Raw genomic sequence first — 23,084 nt, forward strand, 5'->3', positions numbered from 1 at the left:
GCATAGGCCCCCTTTGCCCTTCTTGGGAACCAGAAAGTAGTGGGAGTAACAACCACGCAATACTTCTGGCCCAGGAACACGCTCGATGGCCCCCTTGGCCAAGAGGGCCGTAACTTCCTCTTGCAGAAATTGCAAGTGATTCCCCGACACGCGGTGGTACTGCGGTGGCATGGCTGGAGGGGTCGCCTCGAAGGGGAGGGAGTAGCCCCTTCGGATGATTTGTAGCACCCACCTGTCCGATGTGATGGAGCGCCAGTGGAGGAGGTGATGGCGAACCCTGCCCCACATTGGCGTCGAATGGGCCTGAAAGCTCGGACTATGAAGGCTTTGAGGCGGATGCTGCGGGGGTGGATGTGGACTGGCCTCGCCGCTGTCCCCTGGCACCACCACGGCGGTTACCACGTCTGCCGCCGCGCTGGATGTTAGTCTGTGGCCCGTGGCTGACAGGACGTGAGGGGGCGCCCCCTTCCTTGGCCGCAAAAGGCAGAAGTCTGCTGGCGCTGGCCCGACAGGCCAAAGACTTGGCTGTAGCCCTGGAGTCCTTGAAACGCTCTAGCACACTGTATGCCTTGTTGCCAAAGAGGCGACGGTCATCAAACGGCATGTCAATGAGGGAATTCTGGACATCAGCTGAAAGGTTAGCGGACCTCAGCCAGGCGTGACGGTGATCGGCCACCGTCGTGGAAATCGCTCTGCCCAGCGAGTCCGTGGTATTCAGGCCACATCGGATAGAATACTGTGCTGCATCCCGCACTTGCGCAAGAGCTTGAGCGAGTTTGACCCGAGCCTCCTCTGGGCAAGCTGGCAGCACGTCCGCGACCGTGTCCCATAGAGAGTGGGTATAACAGCCCAAAAGGCAAGTGGTGTTGACCGACCGCAACCCCAAACTAAGGCATGAGAACAGCTTCTTACCGAACTGCTCATACCTTTTGGATTCCTCATCAGGTGTTGCAGTCGGGAATGCGGTCTGGGAGTTAGAGGCCTGGATAACCAGGCTCTCGGGGGTGGGGTGGGTGGACAGGAAGCTAGGGTCGCCCGGGGCCGGCGCCTGGCCACGTTCCGATCTACAGGGGGACCTGTAGCGGGCCTGGACCAAGTGCCCAACAGAACGTCAGTAAGGGCCTCATTAAACGGCAGTAGAGGCTCCGAAGAGCGTGCCTGCGGTTTAAGGACCTCGGTGAGGAGGTTAGTTCTCACAGCCGCGACGGGGAGCTCAAGACCCAAGGCCTTGGCCGCCCTTGTCAGCACCACGCTGTAAGCAGCCCCCTCCTCCATAGCCACGGTAGGAAGGGACACAAAGCCAGTGTTGGGCGAAGTGTCCAAACCACTGGCCTCCCCTAGAACCACAGCCCAGTCCTGAAACGACTGGCACACTCGTGCCAGAGGGTCCTCAGGCCCCTCCCAGTCCCCCTCGCCTCCCATCTCCTGATAGTCCGGTTCAAAGGATGGGGGCGGATCATAGAAGAATGGCTCTTACCTCTGCGCCGAATGCGGCGTTGAGCGACGCCGGTCCGATGCCGGATCAGGACCGAGGGAGGGACCGGGGACGACGGCATCGGGGGCGACACCCTGAGGGCCGGCGCCAGGGTCATAAGGTCGACCAGCGGCGACCCGGATCCGTTGGGGCCCTGCGGCATCGGTACCGGAGTCGTCGACGGCACCGGGGCCGAAGCACCCAACCCGCTTGGGCTCCCAGTCGGGCCGTGGGGCCCGAAGGCGCCACAGCGGGACCCAACGGAGGAGAGAGCGACCTCATGGCCATGAGGAAGGCATCGCCATTCTCCGGCGTCGCGTTCAGCCCAGGGACTGGCGGGTATGGTGCTGACAGCGGTGCCTGCGGCTCCGGCAGAGCCGCGTGGGCGGTGTCGCCCGAACCCCCGGCCGCATTGCGCGAGCGGTGATTGGAGTCGGTAGAGCGATGTTGTCTCTGACTTCTTGTGTCTCTTACCTGAGGACTTGGAGCCCGACGAATGGTGTTGGCTCGCCGAGCTTCGATGACTGTGGCCCCGCGACCGGTCCTTCGACCTCCTCCTCGACCTGGACCGTGAACGGCGCGGGGCCGACTGCCAGAGCTCTTACGGGACCGCTCCAGACTAGCCTTCGATTTCAAGGCCTGGCAGTCGGGGCACGACTTGTCGTCATGGTCGGCCCCAAGGCAATACAGGCACCGGCGGTGGGGGTCGGTAACCAACATCAGTAGGTTGCAATCGGCACAGGGCTTGAACCCGGGCATCCCTACCAGCACCGATAGTCTTTAGGACTCGAAACAGGATCAGAAAGATCGAAAAAGTTAGTCAAAAAGTGACTAAGGAGTACTGCTTTTTCCGGATCAGCACGCAAGGGCGGCGTCAAAGTACTCCGACGACGTCATCCCGGCGCCAACGACAGACACGGAGCCGCAGACGACGCCTACCGACGCGCAGGGGTACTGCTACGTAAAACTTTCCGCATCCAGTCTGATGCCTGGGGATATTCTAAGGTAAGGAATCTAACACTAACCTGTTTCTTTCAGATAGATTGTTTGGAAACACGATATCATCATGTCACTTTGGTATCTCATTTTATATTGTGTTTAAACCCTAGCTACCGATAGAAATATTACAAAGTATCATTTTCTTATGTCTGTGACAAGTCTATAGTCTTTCTTCCATGTTCATAGCCAACAAGTCCCAAGGTTAAAATTACATGATTAAATTGTTTTTAAAAAAAAGCACTTTACATATACAAAGAATGTGTGTAAAAAAGCAGTTGAATAGACGCAAGCACTACGTAACGCACATTTGATCAAGGACCCAGGGCGGCGGCCAAAACTAGTCGTATGGACTGCTAAAAAATTCTGAAATAAACAAGCACGTTTCTGAGGAGTCTATGCTCAACCCGTTTGTTCATTCAAATCGGGAGCTTTTGGACACATACAAACATATACATACCCATATATATATATATATTTTTTTCTTCTTTCAAACAAGAATACGCTGCACATGATTAAGGCCTAGGAGGGCTGAAACGCGCTGGTGAAATCGTTGTACGATATTCTCAGAATGTTATTCTGCTGCAAAGAGTGCAGAGTATTTGACTTTGATGAGGATTCCCCTGAAAGAGAACTAGGATTACAGGTGAGTAACCTATCCATATTTGTGATCAGACTTTTGTACACTGTTGCAAAAAGCAAAACCCAGAGGGTAACTACTACACTATTACATGAGCTTTGAAGCCCCCTCGCCCCCCTTGCCAAAATGATCAAACCGAGGTGTACAAGTGCTTGAAGTCAATGAGAAACAAACCAGTGCTTTGTGTAAAACCTATTGTGTCACAAAACCTTGTGTTTAGTGGCACGAACACTAGGAATATTGACTCTCCTCCACCACCCAAGAGCCTGCCTACCCACATGCACTCACCATCGTCAGCTCACGAGTTCTCTTGCCAATTTCCCTCTCCACTTGGTGCAGCTCCAAGCTCAGCTGCTCGCTAGAGATCATTCCGGGCCACTTGGGAGCGGGTGGCGGAGGTGGTGGTGGTGGTGGCGGGGGCTGGCTGGCCAGAGCAGAGGCTTCCCTTTGCAGCAGCAGTCGGTTGTTAGCAGCCTAAATGACAGTCAAAAAGCACATACAACTCAGGTGACTGCAATCAGCATGCAAACACAATAGGGTAAGGAAGCAGAAGTAATTGCCATTCAGGGCTAAGAGGCAGCAAGCATATGCAGGCCCAACTATGTATTATTTAGCACTGGGTAAGATCTTATAAGTGATCAAGACACTAGACTAATACTGTGAGGAAAACTACAGGTTGCTTCATGTCAGCCACATCTATTGACTTGACATTTCATGAATGCAAGTATTGGCAATGTGAGGGGATGGGGATGTGAACAGAGTTGACGAGGGGAGAGTGCTATTGGCTAAGTGTGACAGTTTTGAGGAGTAGGTTCAAAGAATCGTGAAGAGGGTGAAAACAAAAATCCTGGAAATCTCTCTGCTTTTCCAGTATTTTATTGTTCAACTGCTTAGCAGTAGCTCCAGTGCAATAAAATCTGAGTATGTAACAAAATGAATGGACACAAAGTCAGCAATGCATGAACTTTAAAGAGAAAAATAAAATTACTAACTTGTAATCCTTATTTATCACCCCTAATATGCTCTCTGAGTTAATAAGCAGAGCAAACGCAGGACCCTAGGGCACACTAAACTAAGCACACGTAAACAAAAAAAACACACTATTAAGCGAGACCACTGGAACTATGTGGAAGGTAAGAACCAAATTATGAGGGTTGACTACTATTCCACAAGAAAAAGTATATAATGAGATTTATTGAACCACTTTGTGTGTAAGTACTACTGCATGATTTTGGCATTTTTTGAGAAGTTAACATTGTGTGGGCAAAGGTTTCACGTCATTAGTACCAGTTGAATCCAGCAATAAGCAACTGAAAGGTTACACCCCAACCTTTGCAAAGGGCCTTCCACTGCACGGCAACATCAGCTGCTGCATTTTTACTAACATCTGATCCTTTTTAGCTGCAAACAACAATTTTGTGAAAAGCAGCACATTATGGCAAATGCGCCAAATCTATAATTAGGTGGAATGCGCTATGGTGGCAGAATATCATAATTCCAGTGGCTTTGCTTAAAAGGAGGTAAACCTTTCTCTCTTGATCTTAAGCAGGCAAGCAAATTAGAATAAAGTAGATAACTAAAAACACCATGGGTAGTCCCAATTCAATGAAGTAAGAAATGGCGTATCCATGTTTAAGCTACAACATCTGAAAAACTAAGTCACTTCCTGGATTTTGGACACTGCATTGTTGGACTCGGAATGGCAGAGCCGATCAAACAGTTCCTTTCTGGCAGTCAGTTTGAAGAAGGTCACATCAAGACTCCAAATTCAAAACTAGGATCATAGTGCACAGGAAAGTAGGTGGCAGGTTTAAGAATTTAAGGATGAAGAAGAGGGTTGCATGCAAAAGCTCCATAATGGCTTTTTCAGAAATTATAGACTGAGGCCTGTTGTCTCCTTTGCAGAGCTTTTCTGGTCAGATGCCACTTCTCTCACACAGGGAGACCTGTCATAAAGGGTGTCAGAGCTCCATCCCATAACTTTTCTTACACAAAAGGAGTACCAGTCAAGCTGAACAAAGGTCAGCTTAACAGACATTCGCCATGTCAGGGTCAGGCAACTAGATACTTTACATGAGCTAATGTGCAGGAGCCTAGCCGCCTGAGCCCACACACAGGGGGGCATCTAAGCAAGATAGGGGAAGGTGGGGGTGAACAGTTAAACAACATAGGAAGAACGCTGAAGCAACATTGGAGGGGACACGAATGCAATGGGCTTGGGGAAAGCAACATGTAGGGTGCAGGTGGGCGGGCAGTAATGGAGAGAGCAAACTGGGGGGCACAAGGTGGAAGCGCGAGGGGCGAAGCAGTTGGACAACAGAAGCAACATAGAGTGCAGGTGAAGGAAAGTGCCACTTTTTGCATGGTTACCCCCCTAACTTTTTGCCTGATATCCGATGCTGACTTGACTGAGTGTGGGTTGAGACTCTGCTAACCAGACCCTGGCACCTGTGTTCTTTCCTAAACTCTACCTATGTTTCCACAATTGCTACAACTCTGGGGCACTTGTAAGTCCCTTGTAGAAGGTAACCCTGGTACAATGGCCCTTGTGACCAGAAAGGGCCTCTGTGGGCTGCAGCTGTATTTTACGCCCCCGCCCCGCCATCCCATCTTAACACCCGCAGACTGCCATTGCAGACTGTGTTTTGGTGTAGACCAAACTCAACTGTTGACTTGTCACCCCGAGTGGGATGGGTATGCCCAGACATGGGTCCCGTGCTCTCCATGCCACTGGATTCAAGCTATCCTGGCCGAAGAGGGATGAAACCCCGAAACCCGTCCTAGGATGCTTGTTTCCAGTCCAGAGAGGACCTGGCCTGGCAGTTCGGGCTTGACTGTTCCAATTGGGTGCAGGGTCAAGACTGATTTGCATATGGTTGGGTTCAAACAGGAATGGCATGGGGAGCAAAAAAACAACGGATTTAGGCCCAGATCTCTTTACTGGGGTGAATGTATGACACCGTTCTGCATTCTGTCAATCAATTGTTCTTTTTTGCAGCATGGGTAAGTCACCCCTCTTGTACGCCTTACAACCCCCAATGTAGGGTGAACCATACCACAGTTGAGGGCATAGCTGCATGAGCAATATGCCTCTACAGTATCTGTGCCATTAACAGCCATTGTGTGCATTGATGCCATTTTGACTACATGGGCTGGGAGTTTGCCAACCAAAGCTCCATGATGGCTTTACTGAAAACTGAGAATCTTGGTATCAAACTTCTCAACATAATAAACCCACACCAATGCCAGTCATGGATTTATTATAAAATGCACTCAGAGGGCATATTAGAGATGTCCCCTGAAAAACGACCAACCTCTAGTGTATTCGCTGACTGGTCCCCACCAGCCAGCCACCACCAGACAGGTTTCTGACCACATGGGGTGAGATGCTTTGTGCTCTCGGAGGTCAGAAACAAAGCCTGCTCTGTGTGGAGGTGCTTTACACATGTAGGTAGCTGTCTCTGTATATACTGTACCAAAATGAGGTATAGTGTGCACAGAGTCCAGTGGAACCCCAAAGGTAGGCAGAGATAAAAGTAGATAGCACCTTACTCTCTATTTGTGGCGGTGTGGGTGAGCAGTAAGGCTTTATCAGAGGATAATGTTAAGCATTTATTGCATAAATGCAGGCAAGAGATGATGTCAAACACTCTAAGACTGAACTCAGACCAATTTGTTTGTATAAAAATAATATTTAGTTTTTTTTTTCTAGAACCAAGCCAAGCCTGGTGCAGGTAAGTGAAATAATACTTTACACTGGGACATTTCCTGTAAACAGGTAAGTAAAAGCATTTTTGTTATTTAGTTACAGTTTTAAAGGGTTTCATAGATTTTCCAAATCCACACTTAGGAACTTTTCACAGAAAAACAGTCAATGTTATCCTAAGGAGGAAACAAGGGTTATTGGTTCAAAGGTAAGTATTCAGTGGTGGGAGTTGGTATTCTGGGGTTAGGCTCGGGGGTCCCCCAGGGTCAATGATGCACTCTTGTTACACCCTAAGCGGCACTAGGGCGGCCGGGTGCAGAGTCCCAATGTTATCCAATGGGGGATAGGGGTCCTCCGGTTGGAGGCTGCTGATTAGCAGGACCCTGGGTTGTGGGAGCAAAGCTCCTGGACTTAAGCTCAGCGCAAATGGTGGTTCAAGCCAGCACAAACGGTGTACCCTCAGCGGCACTGGTGCGGCCCGGAGCAGAGGGTGGTTTTGGCACCGGCCGCCCTGTAGCTTTCAATGGGGTTTCTCCAGTTTGCAAACACACGGCAGGCTCAGGGACGAAGGTCTTTTGGGTGCAACCACCACTTGGAGAGATAAGTTAGGATGCTACGGGTTGCTTAGGCACCGTTGGTTAAGCCACCCAATGCTGTGGGGCGTCAGGTGCAGGGGTGCCTTTTAGGGTCGGATCTTCTTACCAGCTCTTGGTCACGGTTGGCGGGACCGTCCGGATTTAGGCTGCAGGAGTCGGCTTGAGGTAGGTCAAGGAACATTGGATCTCGGGTCTGGATTGTCGGGGACACAACCTTATGGTGTTGGGCCACTCGAGCCATGGACATCAGGTGCAGACTTGTGGATCTTGCCAGAGCTGGAGTCTGTGGGGTGAACAAATCTTGTGTTCACGGGAGACAAAAGTCTTTGGTTTGGAAGGCAGGGCAGGTCCTCAGGGTTCTTGAGGTTGTTGGCTGCAGGAGAAACCGGAGTTTTGCTTCTGCAGGTTCGAGGTAGGGCTGGGGCCAAGACACTAGGCGTCCTCCACTTGTTAGCTTTGGCACAGCTGTTCGGTCCTTCTTCTTTTCTTGTAGTCGGTTCTTGTCTGAGGAGACAAGGTTCGGGGTGCCCCCTAAATACTATATTTAGGGGTGTTACAGGTAGGAAAAAAGGTTGGGATTAATGGGTCCCTTCCTTGGGGTGGGTACAACCCCTATTATGCACCCTCCAGTGGGAGGGGGGCATATGCCTCGCTCTCGTTGGCTGGGTCCCCACATCTGCAAGATGGCGGGGACTGAGTTGCGCTTCACTTTGCGTCCCCCACCTGAGGAGTGAAGTTGGCAGAGGTGGGCACACCTCCCTTCCTCACTTGGTTTTCCCCCGGTTCTCCAGCCCAAAGTGGGGGTTAGAACCAGTGGGGACGAGTTGCTGGAAGCAGCAAGTGGCCTGTGAAACTCACAAAGGCGGTAAGCCTTTGAAGCTTCCCCTTCGTGGGCCCTGCCCATCCTTGGGGAGGAGGCTTTGCAACTCCTCCGAGGATGTGCATTGTTTCGGCCCCCCGAGAGCAGCAGGCTCTCGACCCAGGGGTCCAGAAACATGTCTGGTGTTGGCAGCTGAAAGCTGCCACTCAGCCTGGACACTAGTGGTAGGTTAGTTTTCAGGGGACATCTGTAAGATGCCCTTGGTGTGCATTTTTCATTAAATCCCATACTGGTATTAGTGTAGGTTTAATGTGCTGAGAAGTTTGATACCAAACCTCTAAGTGTTAAGTGCTGTGGGGTTCGTAATGACAAACTCCCAGCATCATATACTCTTAATGGCAGCACTGCACTTACAATGTCTAAGAATGGACCTAGACACTGTAGGGGTACATGGCTCATGCACCTGTACCCTCACCATTGGTATAGTTCACCCAGCTAGAGGGGTGACTGATCTACGCCAGGGCAGTGGGTTGTAGGCATGGCACACAGGGATGCATGCCATGTCGACTCTTCACTTTGTTCTACACCAGAACACGCAGCCTGCAAAGGTAGTGTGCAAGTGTGAAGGTACATGACCTCTAAGGGTGGCACAATAAGTGCTGCAGCCTTTAGAAGTCTTCTCTGGTCAGAGTGCCCTGGGTACCTGTGGTACCATTTACCAGGGGCCAACCTGTGGCCAGAGATGCCAATTGGGTTTAGGCTTCAATGCGGTTTTAGGGAAAGAAGATAGGCCCTGGGTACCTGGTTAGCAGGAGCTCACAGCACACTCATTCAAAGCACATCAGCAATTCAGCAAAAAGTGGAGGAAACCATGCATAAAGAGGGCACTTTATCACAAAACCCAGCAACCCCCCCCCCCCCCCCCCAAACGAAAGAGGATGAGAAACTTTCCCCTCGACAGTCTTCATTTTCTAAGTGGAAGAACCTGGAAAGTCCACCTGCATTGGCATGGGCAGTCCCAGGTCTATGTTCCACTATAAAGTCAATTCCTTGTAGGGAGAAGAACCACCTCAACAGTTTAGAATTATCACATTTCATCTGTATTAGCCATCTGAGAGGTATGTGATCAGTTTGAACTAAGAAGTGAGTATCAAACAAGTATGGTCTCAGCTTATTCAGGGACCAAACCTCAGCAAAGGCCTCCTTCTCAATGGCACCCCAACACTGCTCCCTGGGGAGAAGCCTTCTGCTTATAAAAGCAACAGGTTGGTCTTGGCCTTCATCATTGGTCTGGGGTAGGATCGCTCCTATCCCTAGCTCAGAGGCATTAGTCTGCACAAAGAAATGCTTGGCATAGTCTTGAACTTTGAGAATTGATGCAAGGCACATAGCCTCTTTCAGGGTGTCAAAAGCCTTTAAACAACTAAGTGTCCAGTTGACCTTTTTGGACATCTTCTTGGAGGTGTGTTCTGTGAGGGGAGCCACAATGGACCCATATCCCTTCACAAACCTCCTGAAGTACCTAGTCAACCAAGGAATGCCTTGACTTGGGCCTGGGTTGTTGGAGCTGCCCAGTCCAGGATGGCCTCTATCTTGGGCTGTAAGTGTTGTACCTGGCCTCCACCAACATGGTGGCCCACGTACACCACAGTTCCCTGCCCTATCTAGCATTTGGATGCCTTGATAGTTAGGTCTGCAGTTAGCAGGGCTTATAAAACCTTCCCAATGTGGATCAGGTGATCCTGCCAGGTGGAGCTAAAGACAGCAATATCATCTAGATAAGCTGCACTAAAGGACTCTAATCCAGCAAGGGCTTGGTTCACCAACCTCTGGAAGGTGGCAGGGACATTCTTTAAACCAAAGGCATAACAGTAAACTGATAATGCCCATCAGGTGTGGAGAATGCGGTCTTTGCTTTTGCTCCCGGGGCCATGCCAATTTGCCAGTACCCTGCAGTTGAGTCAAAGGTACTTCGAAATTTGGCTGCACCCAATTTGTCGATCAACTCATCTGCTCTTGGGATATGGTGAGCATATGTCTTGGTGACGGAGTTGAGCCCTCTATAGTCCACACAGAATCTAATTTCTCTCTTTCCAGCCTGTGGATGAGGTGTGTGGACTAGAACCACTGGGCTGGCCCAGGGATTCTCAGAGGGTTAAATAACCCCTAACTCCAGCCTCTTGCTGACTTCAGCTCTGATACTTTCCTTGACTTGATCAGACATGCGATAGATTTTGTTTTTGACCGGTGAACTGTCACCAGTGTCCACATCATGGGTACACCAGTTTGTCTAACCAGGGGTAAGAAAAATAGCTTAGTATACTGCTGCAAGACTTGCTTGCAATCAGTCTACTTTTGGGCAGAGAGGGTGTCTGAAAGGACAACTTCATCCACTGAACCCATCTTTTAGGCCTTATGAGAGGAGGTCAGGGAGAGGTTCACTCTCAGGCTCCTGATCCTCATCAGACACCATCAGCATGGTGATGCCAGCTGCGTCATGGAAGAGCTTAAGGCTGTTCATATGGCTAGACCTCTTGGATGTCCTGCTTGTGCCCAGGTCATCCAAGTAGGTGATCTCACTTTTCTCTTCTAGGATAGGGTAAGGGCCACTCCATTTGTCCTGGAGAGCCATTGGTGCCACTGGCTCCAAAACCCACACCTTCTGCCCAGGTTGTAATTCTACCAGTGCAGATTTTTGGTCATACCATTGCTTCTGAAGCACCTGGATGGCTTAGATGTTTGAATGCTTTTTCCATGTATGCAGCGATTCTGGACTTCAGGCCAAGTACATAGTCCACAATGCCTTGTTTTGGTTCATGGAGAGGCGTCTGCCAGCACTCATTCACAAGACAGAATGGTCCCCTCACAGGATGGCCAAACAGAGGTTCAAAGGGGGAAAACCAGACTCCCTTCTGAGACACCTCTCTGTAGGCGAAAAGAAGGGAAGGTAAGAGGACATCCTATCTCCTTTTGAGTTTTTCGGGGCGCCCCATAATCATGCCTTTTAATGTCTTGTTGAATCTCTCAACAAGGCCATTGGTTTGTGGGTGATAGGATGTAGTAAACTTGAACTGCACTCCACACTCTTTCCACATATGTTTGAGGTAAGCAGACATGAAGTTGGAACCTCTGTCTGAAACCACCTCCTCAGGAAACCCTACCCTGGCGAAGACACCAATGAGGGCCCTGGCTACTGCAGGAGCTGCAGTAGTCCTAAGGGGAATTGCCTCTGGATACCTAGTGACATTATCCACTACCACTAGAATGAATTTGTTTATTGGTGCTGTGGGAGGTTCAAGTGGACTCACTATGTCCACACCTACCCTTTCAAAGGGAACCCCAACCACTAGTAGTAGAATCAAGGAGGCCTTTGGGTGGTAACCTGTCTGGCCACTGGCTTGACAGGTGACACAGGAGCTGACAAACTCCTTCACCTTCTGGGACATCTGGGGCCAGTAAAAGTTGGTAACTAGCCTATCCAAGGTTTTTGTTTTGGCCCAGATGCCCAGCTAGAGGATGTCATAAGCTAAAGTTAGGAGGAACTCTCTGTACTTCTGAGGCACTACCACTCTCCTACTGGCTCCAGGGTTGGGGTTTTTGGCCTCAGTGTACAGTAGTCCCTCTTCCCAATAAATTCTGTGGGTAACACGGACATCTACCTTTTCCTGTGCGGCAGCTTCCTGCCTCAGGCTTTCAAGAGTTGGAAACAGAGCCGAACCGGAGCGCAGCATGTCACCTCCAAACCAGATGGCGGAAAGAAACAATCTAACAATGAAGTCGATGCCCATGCACACCATCACCGAAAGGAGGAGTCACCTACCTTGCGACTGGAAAAGACTTCTTTGAACAAAAACAAAGTGCAAACATCTGGACCCAACACTAGATTGCAGGCTATGCAAAGCATGTGATTTACAGCTCACATGTCTCGAACATTAAGTTATCGGTTACCGTGTAAGTACTCTGTCTTCGGGGTTGAGTTTCTGGGTTTAGAACAAAGGTTCCCCCAGGGTCAAGGATGCACTCTTGTTACACCCTCAGCGGTACTAGGGCGGCCGAGTGTGGAGGGCCAATGTTATCCAATGGGGGATAGGGGCCTCTGGTTGGTGACTGCTTACGAGCAGGCCACAAGGTTTTGGGAGCAAAGCTCCTGGGGTTTAGCTAAGGGCAAAGGGAGATGTGAGTTAGTACCCAAAGTACACACGCAGCAGCACAGGGGCTGCTGGGTGCAGGCTTCGCTGGGAGATTCGAGGCAGGTCAGAGATCACCACATCTTGGGTCAAGATCGCTGGGGAGAACTCCTCGTGGTGTTGGGTCACTCGAACTCGGGCCATGGGCGACAGATGTAAAGTGGTGCAGATTCGCAGATTTGTCCGGAGCCAGAGTCTGTGGGTGCAAAAATCCTGTGTTCACAAGAGATAAAGTCTTCTCTGTGGAAAGCAGGGCAGCTCCTCGGGGTTCTTGTGGTTGCTGGCTGCAGGACACCCTGGAGTTTAGCTTCTGCAGGTTCAAAGTTGGGACAGCCGGTAGGGCTGGGGCAAAGTCAGTAGGCATCCTCTTCTTAGTTTTGGCACGGCTTTACGGTCCTCCTTCTTGTCTTCTTGGTTGTTGCTTGTCTGAAAAGGCAAGGTTCGGGGTGCCCCTAAATACTAGATTTAGGGGTGTTACAGGTAAGTAAAAAGGGTATCTCAGCTTGCAGCATCTCAGCTTGCAGCCGATGTTTGCATATGCAGGCATGTTATTTTTCTCTACAAGATTAATACAAATTTACATTTTAAAATATGCACTGCGAAGGAACATACATTTAAGATCCCGTAAATCTTACAGGTTTTGCGGGAGAGTGCACCTCTCCCGCAAAACCTGGGCTTCATGGCGGGATCTGAAAATGCCGCCAAGTGAGGCAAGTATCTTTACAGGTGCTTCAGATATCAAATCTCGATTCTCTTGCTTGTAACTTTGTAGGAGAAGGGGCGCGTTCGTTCTTTAGAAAGGGCGCTCCAGTTTAGTGAATGTTTAGTTATTCAGTAGTTCTTGTGTACTACATGCAGCGCCATATGCTGATAAAGCACTTCACTGCGCTGAGAGGGTGTTCTGCCTGCTTGAGTGAACAAGTTGTCTGGTTCCAGCTGCGCGTGACCACGCTGTGTTTAATGATCAATGATAAGGGACATATAAAGTAACCTAACTTGCTGCTGCAGGTCGGGATGTAACGGCAGGCAGGAAGGAAAATGCTACTTACCAGTATGCATCTGATCTTGGCATGTAGGGCTGCTGAAATTCATATCTTAGCATAGATCGCCGCCTAGTGTTGGGTCCGGATGTTTGCACCTTGTTGTCTTGGAAGAGTCTTCGAAGTATCACGAGATAGGTGACTCCTCCCCTGGACTACAGTGCGCATGGGCATCTTCTCCATCTTCAGATTGTTTTTCGCCAGTGTGGCAAAGATGGAGTATAGAAAGTGAGAGATGACCATGTAAATTTATGTTAAGAAGGTAACCCTGCAGCTGTGACAGGCACCGGGGAGGAGGGTGGACAATATGAATGTCAGCAGCCCTACATGCCAAGAATAGATGCATACTGGTAAGTAGCATTTTCCGTTCGGGGCATGTGGGCTGCTGAATTCATATCTTAGCATAGACTGTATAGCAGTTTCTCCTCTAGCGGTGGTTACCTGTACCAGCTGCAGTGGTTTGAAAAAGAGTTTTGAGGACAGCCTGTTGCTTAGCTTGCACGTCAACACAGTAGTGTTTAGTGAAAGTGTGTATGGTAGACCATGTAGCTGCCCTACATATGTCTTCTAAGGGAATTTTCCTAGGAAAGCCATGGATGCCCCCATTTTGCGCGTTGAGTGTGCTTTTGGGGGAACTGTTAAAGTGCGCTTTTTGATAGCATATTTGAATGCATTTAACGATCCATCTGGCTATTCCGGTCTTGGAAATGGGATTACCCTTATGTTGTGGTGAAAAGGCAACAAATAGTTGCTTTGTCTTTCTGAATGATTTTGTTCGGTCAACATAATATAGCAGAGCTCTTTTAACGTCTAGTGTGTGTAGAGCTCTTTCAGCTACTGATAGCGGGTTTGGAAAGAAAACTGGCAATTCCATGGACTGATTGATGTGAAAAGTGGAGATAACTTTTGGTATAAATTTAGGGTTTGTACGGAGTACTACCTTATTGTGGTGTATTTGCATGAAAGGTTCCTGAACGGTTAGGGTCTGTAGCTCAGTTACTCGCCTAAGGGAGGTAATGGCAATTAAAAAAGCCACCTTCCATGTTAAGAGTTGTAGTTCACATGAATGAAGTGGTTCGAAGGGAGGTCCCATGAGTCTGGTAAGTACTATGTTTAGGTTCCAGACTGAAGAAGGTGGATGCTTTGGAGGGATACTTCTTTTAAGTCCTTCCATAAAAGCTTTGATAGGTGGTATTCTAAACAGGGAGACATGTCTGTTTTGAAGATATGCTGCTATAGCAGCAAGGTGTAGCCTTATTGATGAGTATGCTAGGTTACATCTTTGAAGATGTAGCAGGTAACAAATTAAGTTCTGGATGGAGGCATCCAATGGATTGATTTGATTATTATTACAATAGATTACAAATCTTTTCCATTTAGCTGTGTAGCATGCGCTGGTAGTGGGACGCCTTGCATCCTTGATAATGTTCATGCTGTCGGGAGGCAAGTTAAGATATCTGAACTCTAAGACCTCAGGAGCCAGATCGCTAGGTTCATCTGATTGGGGTCTGGGTGCCTGATTTCTCCATGGTTGTATTAGCAATTGTGGCGAAAGGCGCAGCCTTTGGTGGGGGACTACAGAGAGTTCCAGGAGTGTCATGTACAATGGCTATCTTGCCCAATTGGGAGCAACTAGGATCATTGTGAGTGACTGTTGCCTTAGTTTGCGTGCCACTAATGGAATCAATGGGGTTGGTGGAAAGCGTACGCAAATCTGCCAGACCAGTTCATCCATATCGCATTGCCTTCTGACAACGGGTGTGGGAACCTGGCAAAGACGGGCATTTTGAGTTTTCGTTTGTGGCAAACAGATCTATTTCTGGATGTCCCCACTTTTGGAAGAATGGTTGAAGAACTTTAGGGTGAATCTCCCATTCGTGTACCTGTTGACTGTGTCAGCTCAGTAGATCTGCTATCTGATTGTCTATTCCTGGGAGATGGCGTGCCAGGAGATAAATGTTTTGTGGAATCGCCCACTTCCATATGCGTTGTGCTAGGTGAGACAGCTGCAGAGAGTGTGTCCCTCCCTGTTTTTGGATGTAGTACATGGCTGTCATGTTGTCCATACGGATTAACACGGCCTTGTTGTACAAGTATTTCTGAAAGGCTTTCATCGCTAGAAATACTGCTAGTAACTCTAAGTGGTTTATATGTAGTGTCTTCTGTTTGACTGTCCAGAGACCTTGGACTGTGTATTGAAGGAGATGGGCTCCCCAACCTGTCAGTGATGCGTCCGCTGTTAATACTACTTGTGGAACTGGCTATTGGAACAGTCGCCCCTTGGATAGGTTTTGTGGGTTCCACCATTGCAGAGAGTTGTAAGTGCGACTGTCTACCAACACTAGGTCTTTTAATTGTCCTTGAGCCTGGTTCCACTGCAGTGCTAGGCATTCTTGTAAGGGACGCATGCGAAGGCGAGAATGAGGGACAATGAATATGCAGGAGGCCATCATGCCTATAAGCTGCATGAACACTCTAGCTGGTAGAGAGTGTTGTATCTGAAATTTTTGAATGAGAGATTGCATGTTGGCTATCCTGGCTGGATTTGGATATGCCTTTCCCACTGAGGTATTTACTGTTGCTCCCAGATATTGTTGTATGTGGGCGGGTTGCGGATGTTATTTTGGGAAATTGATGGAAAACCCTAGACTGTGCAGTAGCTGGATTGTATATGAGGTATGGCTGGCACACTGAGCGTATGAGTTGGCTTTTATGAGCCAATCGCCGAGGTAGGGAAACACATGGATGTGTTGCCTTCGGAGGTGTGCTGCTACTACTGCTAGGCATTTTGTAAAAACCCTTGGTGCAGTAGTTACCCCGAAGTGGAGAACTTTGAATTGGTAGTGGTGACCTTCGATTGTGAACCTGAGGTATGTCCTGTGAGCTGGATGTATAGGGATGTGAAAGTATGCATCCTTGAGGTCTAATGTAGCAAGGAAGTCGCCTTGCTGGAGCAGTGGGAGCACTTGTTGTAAAGTGATCATATGGAAATGCTCTGATAGTATGTATTGGTTCAGAGGTCTTAGGTCCAATATTGGTTTGAGGGATCCGTCTTTTTTGGGGATGGGGAAGTATAGAGAATATACTCCTGTCCCTTGATGCTGAAATGGGACTGGTTCTATGGCACCTTTTTGTAGCATGGAGAGCACCTCTTGTTGTAACAGCGTGATTTGTTCTTTGGACATTGGACGGTGTTCAGGCGGTATGTTGGGTGGAGTAGAAATGAGTTCCAGGCAGTAACCATACTGGATAATTTGTCTCACCCACCTGACTGTAGTGATGGCGTTCCAGACTGGTAGGATTTGTGTTATTCGCCCTCCGACTGGTCTTAAATGGTCTGGAGGGAGTGTGAACAAGTCACTGCTTGGTGGTGGTGGAGGCTCTGGTGTTGTTACCAACACGTCCTATGCCTTTGTTATTGTTCCATCTATAACCTCCTCCATTGGAGCCTCTATTAAAGGTGCTTTGTGTAGTACTTTTAAATGAGGAAGAGGCCTGGGATATATTGCCTCTGCCTGAGCCTCGAAAAGAGGAGCGACGAAAGGAGCTTCGATACAGTTGAAATTGAAGTGCACCCATGTACTTAGCAGTGTCAGTATCTTTTTTCATCTTTTCTAAGATGGTATCCACTGCAGGGCCAAACAAAAAATCCTGGTTAATGGGTTGATTAAGTATGGTAGACTGCACTTCATTCTAAAATCCAGAAATGCAGAGCCAGGCATGCAGGCGTAGTAACACACTAGTGTTGACAGACCTAGCGGATGTATCCGCTACATCAAGGGCGCATTTTATGGATGCACTGGTGATGAATTTCCCTTCCTGTATTAGTGCATTTGCCTTATAGGGTTCTGGTAGGTGTTGTAATAACCCTTCCAGTTCATCATAGTGTGCTCTTTCATAGCGTGCTAGGAGAGCTTGTGTATTGGCAATTCTCCATGTATTAGCCGTTTGAGAAGCTACTCTTTTGCCTGAGGCTCCTAAAATCTTTGACTCCTTGTCTGGAGGGGGGGCATCACCTGTTTACGAATTCGCTCTTTTCCTAGCGTTAGAAACAACTAGAGAGTCTAGTGGTAGCTGAGCCTTGATATAAGAGGGGTCTGTAGGGGCTGGTTTATATTTCTTTTCAATTCTTGGATTGAGTACAGGCGCTCTAGCTGGGTCTTTAAAGATGTCTGATGCATTCTTTAGTACTCCCTTTAACATAGGTAGTATACGTACAATCTTCTCTGATGTTGGGAAGGTGTTAAATAGGAGATCCTCCTCTATAGGGTCAGTGTGCATGTCTACGCCATGATACTGAGCTGCTCGGTCTACTAGCTGGTTAAAAGCGAGAGTGTCATCAGTAGGAGATGGCTTTGTGGGGTATGTGGAGGGATCGGGTATGGGTTGTGTATCATAAGGGTCATCACGGTCGTTTTGATCGTCCCATGTGGTATCTTGGTTTCCTTGATCGTCAGGGTCCATAAAATCCTGTTGAGGATCTTCACCCATGTCTTCTCCCTCATCATAATATGGAGGTGTAAGAGAATATGGAACATAAGGCATGTTAGGAGTGAAAGGAGGAGGTGTAAAAGGTCTTGAAGGGGATGTCCCAAAGTCTTTTTTCTTAGGAGGAACAGGAGAAGGAGCTTCAGTGTCCAGTCTTCTCTTGTTTTTACTGTAAACTGCTATATGTCCTGTTTCAGGTTCTATATACAGTCTATTTTGGCCTGGGCTCACTGGATCAGGATGAAAAAGTTCTTCTTCTACTGTCTGTGGCTTTGGCGCCGAGATTTTTGGATCGGTCGCTTTCTTGTCCTTATGTTTCCGTGGAGCTGTATCCGGCTCAATGTCTTTTGTCGGCTCAACAGCTGTTTTCGGGTAGGTGTTCTTTTTCGGCTCTACTGTCTTTTTAGGCTCGATGTGCCTTTTCGGTTCGACGACTTTTCGGGTCGACCGCCTTTTTCAGTTCGGCAGCCTTCGTCGGCTCTGCGGTATTCTTCGGCTCTACGCCTTTCTACGGGTCGATACCTTTTTTCGGGTCAATGATCTTTTTCGGGTCGACGACCCTTTTCGGATCGACGACCTTTTTCGGATCGACGACCTTTTTCGGATCGACGACCTTTTTCGGAATCGACGACCTTTTTAGGATCGACGACCTTTTTAGGATCGACGACCTTTTTAGGATCGACGACCTTTTTAGGATCGACGACCTTTTTAGGATCGACGACCTTTTTAGGATCGACGACCTTTTTAGGATCGACGACCTTTTTAGGATCGACGACCTTTTTAGGATCGACGACCTTTTTAGGATCGACGACCTTTTTTCGGGTCGACAGTCTTTTTAGGATCGACAACTGTTTTCGGGTCGATGGACTTTTTCGGGTCGATGGACTTTTTCGGGTCGGCGGACTTTTTCGTGTCGACGCTCTCTTTCGGGTCGACGAGTCTTTTGGTGTCGGTGCCCGTTCTCGGCTCTGTGGTCTTTTTTGAATCAACAGTCTTTTTGGGAAGTGTTTTACTTGGTACCGGTGTACCGGAAGGCTTAGGTGTATTCTTCGTAGCCAAGCCGGAAGGCGGGGCTTCTGAAGCTATGTTTCGGTCTCGGCTAAGGCTTTTGGGCGATGCTTTGACCAGAGCCTTGGATGGAGGTGGAGGCAGGGTAGGGGCTTTGGTACTCACGGTTTGCCCCGGTGTGATCTCGTCATCGGACTCAGACTGGTCTTCTACGGTCACTAGCTCCAAGTCGGAGTCCGCTGCCTCTGGAAGTTCATGTTCGTCCTCGAAAAAAAATTCTGGTTCTGGTGCCTGCCGCTGCATCTCTAGTCGGGCAGCTCTTCGGTTCCGGATAGTCTTCTTGGACCGGAACTGAGCACAAGCTGGGCAGTTTTCTTCGTTGTGCTCCGGAAATAGGCACCTGTTGCATACTGTATGCTTGTCGCTATGTGTAAACTTGGATCGACATTGTGGGCATCTTTTGAACGGGATACTTTCCATCGGCAGGAGGCCCACGTGGCGTCAAAAAGGCCCAACGGCCCGCGTCGAAAACCAGATATAGATGGAAAGAGTTGTCGAGTCGAGGGATACCGAGCGGAAACAATACCGTCGAAAGTTGAAGGTTTTCGGCCTTTGAATCTTGGAAAACTTTGGTCCCGAAGTTGGAGTTGTCGAAGTGCATCCAAACCTAATGGCAGAGAAAAACAATCTGAAGATGGAGAAGATGCCCATGCACACTGTAGTCCAGGGGAGGAGCCACCTATCTCCTGATACTTCGAAGACTCTTCCAAGACAACAAGGTGCAAACATCCGGACCCAACACTAGGTGGCGATCTATGCTAAGATATGAATTCAGCAGCCCACATGCCTCGAACAAGTCTTTTAAAACAAGCACGGCCATGCGGCCGCGAAAGTGACGGGAAACATGATCCAGAACAGATGGCACCATGCACCCCCCTGCTCACTCCCGCAAGCTGGAGGCCGTGGGACATGCACGAGTTTTATTAAAGTCTGGAGTGATTCCAAGAGGCCCTTCCTAGAGCAGCACATGCACGCTGCGCTCTCTACCTAAAAAGAGGGAACTTTCTTACACACACCTATTAAAGCGACATGGCCGAGACACATGATAGCACTTGAGTTTACCTACGTATCAAATTGTCTTTCAGCTAACAGTCCAAGACATTTTTGGCTTGCATTCAGTTAGTTTTTTAACCCCCTTCGAAAACTGCACTGTAGTACAACTAAGTGTTTTCCACAATGCATTATGGGCAATTGAGTGCGTTGTTCACTGGTGGTTATATCGGCGGGGCAACACATGGTCATACACTATATTAACATCTATGTGTCAACACTGTTTTCACACTATTACACTGTATTTCAGCATGCACTACATGTGTGCATTGTCCGGTTTTCATTATGTTTGGGGCTATAGACCTGTTTATACAACCAGTTGACTGTTCATACAGACTACTTAGTAGTTACATGTTCAAGCTGTTTACCTGGTAAATTCACCAGTCTGAATGAATGCATTGTTGGTACTGAATATTTTCTTTATTTTGTTGGTTTCAGTGGTTATATCGGTTTAGCTGGATGATAAGTCATTGTGTATAATTTAAATAGCAACAGAAGAATTGGTAATACGTTTATGTTTTACAGGTACCCCTGCAGAAGGGTGATAGCATCTGAAATGATTGGGTTTGTTTATCAAGCTGCTGATACAACCACAGCTATGTTTAATGTGGATGTCATCAACAATGGATCTACGCGATCATTTTTGCAACAGAATCAATGAATAAATTCTTATGCTAATTGCAAAATTGTTTAACATTGTATTTACTTTATGTACATATTATATCAAAACTGTTCAAAACATTTTTGAGATTTAGCCTATGGGCTATTTTGGTTAAAGCACTCTGATATCTATCTATCTATCTATCTATCTATCTATCTATCTATCTATCTATCTATCTATATCTATCTATATCTATATCTTTATCTACATCTATCTATATCTATATATATCTATCTATCTATATCAATATCTATATATCTATCTATCTATATCTCTATCTCTATCTATATATCTCTATCTATATATCTCTATCTATATCTCTATCTCTATCTCTATATCTATATCTCTATATCTCTATCTATATCTCTATCTATATCTCTATCTATATCTCTATCTCTATCTCTATCTCTATCTATATCTCTATCTATATCTCTATCTATATCTCTATCTATATCTCCCTCTCTCTCTCTCTGTATCTATCTATATCTATCTATCTATCTATCTATCTATCTATCTATCTATCTATCTATATCTCTCTCTCTATATATATATATATATATATATATATATATATATATATATATATATATATATATATATATATATATATATATCCGAAAGAAATCCTCAGACCTCCACACCGCACGGCGTGGCGAAAGAAGGAGACAGACCCCATGGCTTCAGGCAAGATGTTTTATTGTTGACCTTTATAGCGACGCGTTTCGAGTACCATGTACTCTTGATCACACACGCCTCGCCGCGGAAACGCCCCGCCGCTACCTTGCCGACCTCAGCGCCTTACAGCACGGGCGTTTCGAGGAGATGTGAGCCGATGTTGCGGGACAAAGACATTGCAGGTACTGTGTTGTTGCCCCTCCACAGTACTCACTTGAGGACAGTATTTTATGCACAAGACCACCAAAGCATCCACTATGGAGAAGTTACGGACTACCTGACCCAGAAAGCATTGCAGTACGAAGTCCCAACTGGGCGGGGCAGAATAGTATATAGTCCACACAGCTGATGGGTTTTGGCGCATACAGCCAGTGATGAAGGGCGTAGAGCCCGAAACGCGTATGGCGCTTCTGTTGGAGGAGTACACGCGCTTTACCTGCTACCTACAATAAAGAAGGCCAATCTCCACCTGTGTTGGCGTGCGTGTGTATATATATATATATATATATATATATATATATATATATATATATATATATATATATATATATATATATATATATATATATATATATATATATATCTGCAAGGTTCACTGAATTCTTTCTTTGTTACACAGAGATGGGCAGGCTCCTCCACAGAGTTCCACACCAACTTTGATTATTTTGAAAAAGTACTTATTAAACTTTGAGTGCAGGGTACTAGTTGGGTTCCTCACAAGCATTTGTACCATGTGGACTTTTCATTTTTCTCTGCATAAAGACATGCAGTCTGCAATAGCAGTTTGCACGAGCTTGGTGATGGGTCCCTTAGGGTGGTACAATTCATGCTGCAGCCCTTAGGGACCCTCTTTGGTGTTAATGAATATCCTAGGTACCAGGGGTACCATTTACTAGACACTTACACTGAGCCTAATGGGGTGCCAATTGTGGAACAATGGTACAGTTTAGGGAAAGAACACGGTCATGGGGGACGGGGTTAGCAGGGACCCAGTACACTTTAAGTCAAAGCTGCATCAGATTCCATGTCCAAAAGGGCACTTTCCTACAAGGAGTCAACACAACACGGTAACTTATCACCTGCTGACAAGTTTTAATCAGCCCTATATCAATGCATTAGGCTGCACAGGACCCTTGCAACTCTATAGGCCCTATATTAACTCACTAAATTGCATTTGCACTTTACAATGAGATGGCTGGCTGGCCATTTTCCAAATGCTAGTTTATGTTTTGTTACAATGGCCAATAAGTATAGGAACATGTTACGACTGGTGTGATATTCAGTTTTCATTTTGTTTTAATTGTTTGCAATTTACCGTTTTAGCTTATATTCTATGCGTTACATTTTGTATTTTATATTCTTTTGTTTAAGAATTTCAAAATGTTCTAATGCTCTGTGCCATTTTGTTTTCTTTATGTCAGATGTAACACTGATATGACAAGGACACTTTTTTGTAGGTTGTGAACCGTTATTTGCACTTTTATGATTTTCTCAAAACAGAATACAATTTTTTAATTGAATACAGATCCAGGGGCCTGCTGATGCAAATATTCTATTGTTTAAGAATGTTTATGTCTCAATAGGAATCATTTAGGTAGTCATATAGAAATTATATAAATAGCATGCTATCCTTTCAGTTTTAAAAATTGTGATTTATACAGACTTGAAAAAACAATTTGGTTT

At 47.2% G+C, this 23,084-nt stretch overlaps 1 protein-coding gene across 12 annotated transcripts in view; it reads right to left on the reverse strand.

Moving 5' to 3' along the window:
* RC3H1 (ring finger and CCCH-type domains 1) overlaps positions 1–23,084 on the reverse strand; it is an 885,277-nt gene that overhangs the window by 119,215 nt on the left and 742,978 nt on the right. For all 12 annotated transcript variants that reach the window (XM_078641742.1, XM_078641721.1, XM_078641675.1 and 9 more), the window contains one exon: positions 3,399–3,584. In XM_078641742.1, coding sequence (XP_078497868.1) covers positions 3,399–3,584 — 186 coding nt within the window. The remainder of the gene's footprint in view (positions 1–3,398; positions 3,585–23,084) is intronic.

This window comes from Lissotriton helveticus, chromosome 1_1 (assembly GCF_964261635.1).
Source record: "Lissotriton helveticus chromosome 1_1, aLisHel1.1, whole genome shotgun sequence".
Taxonomy (NCBI): Eukaryota; Metazoa; Chordata; class Amphibia; order Caudata; family Salamandridae; genus Lissotriton; species Lissotriton helveticus.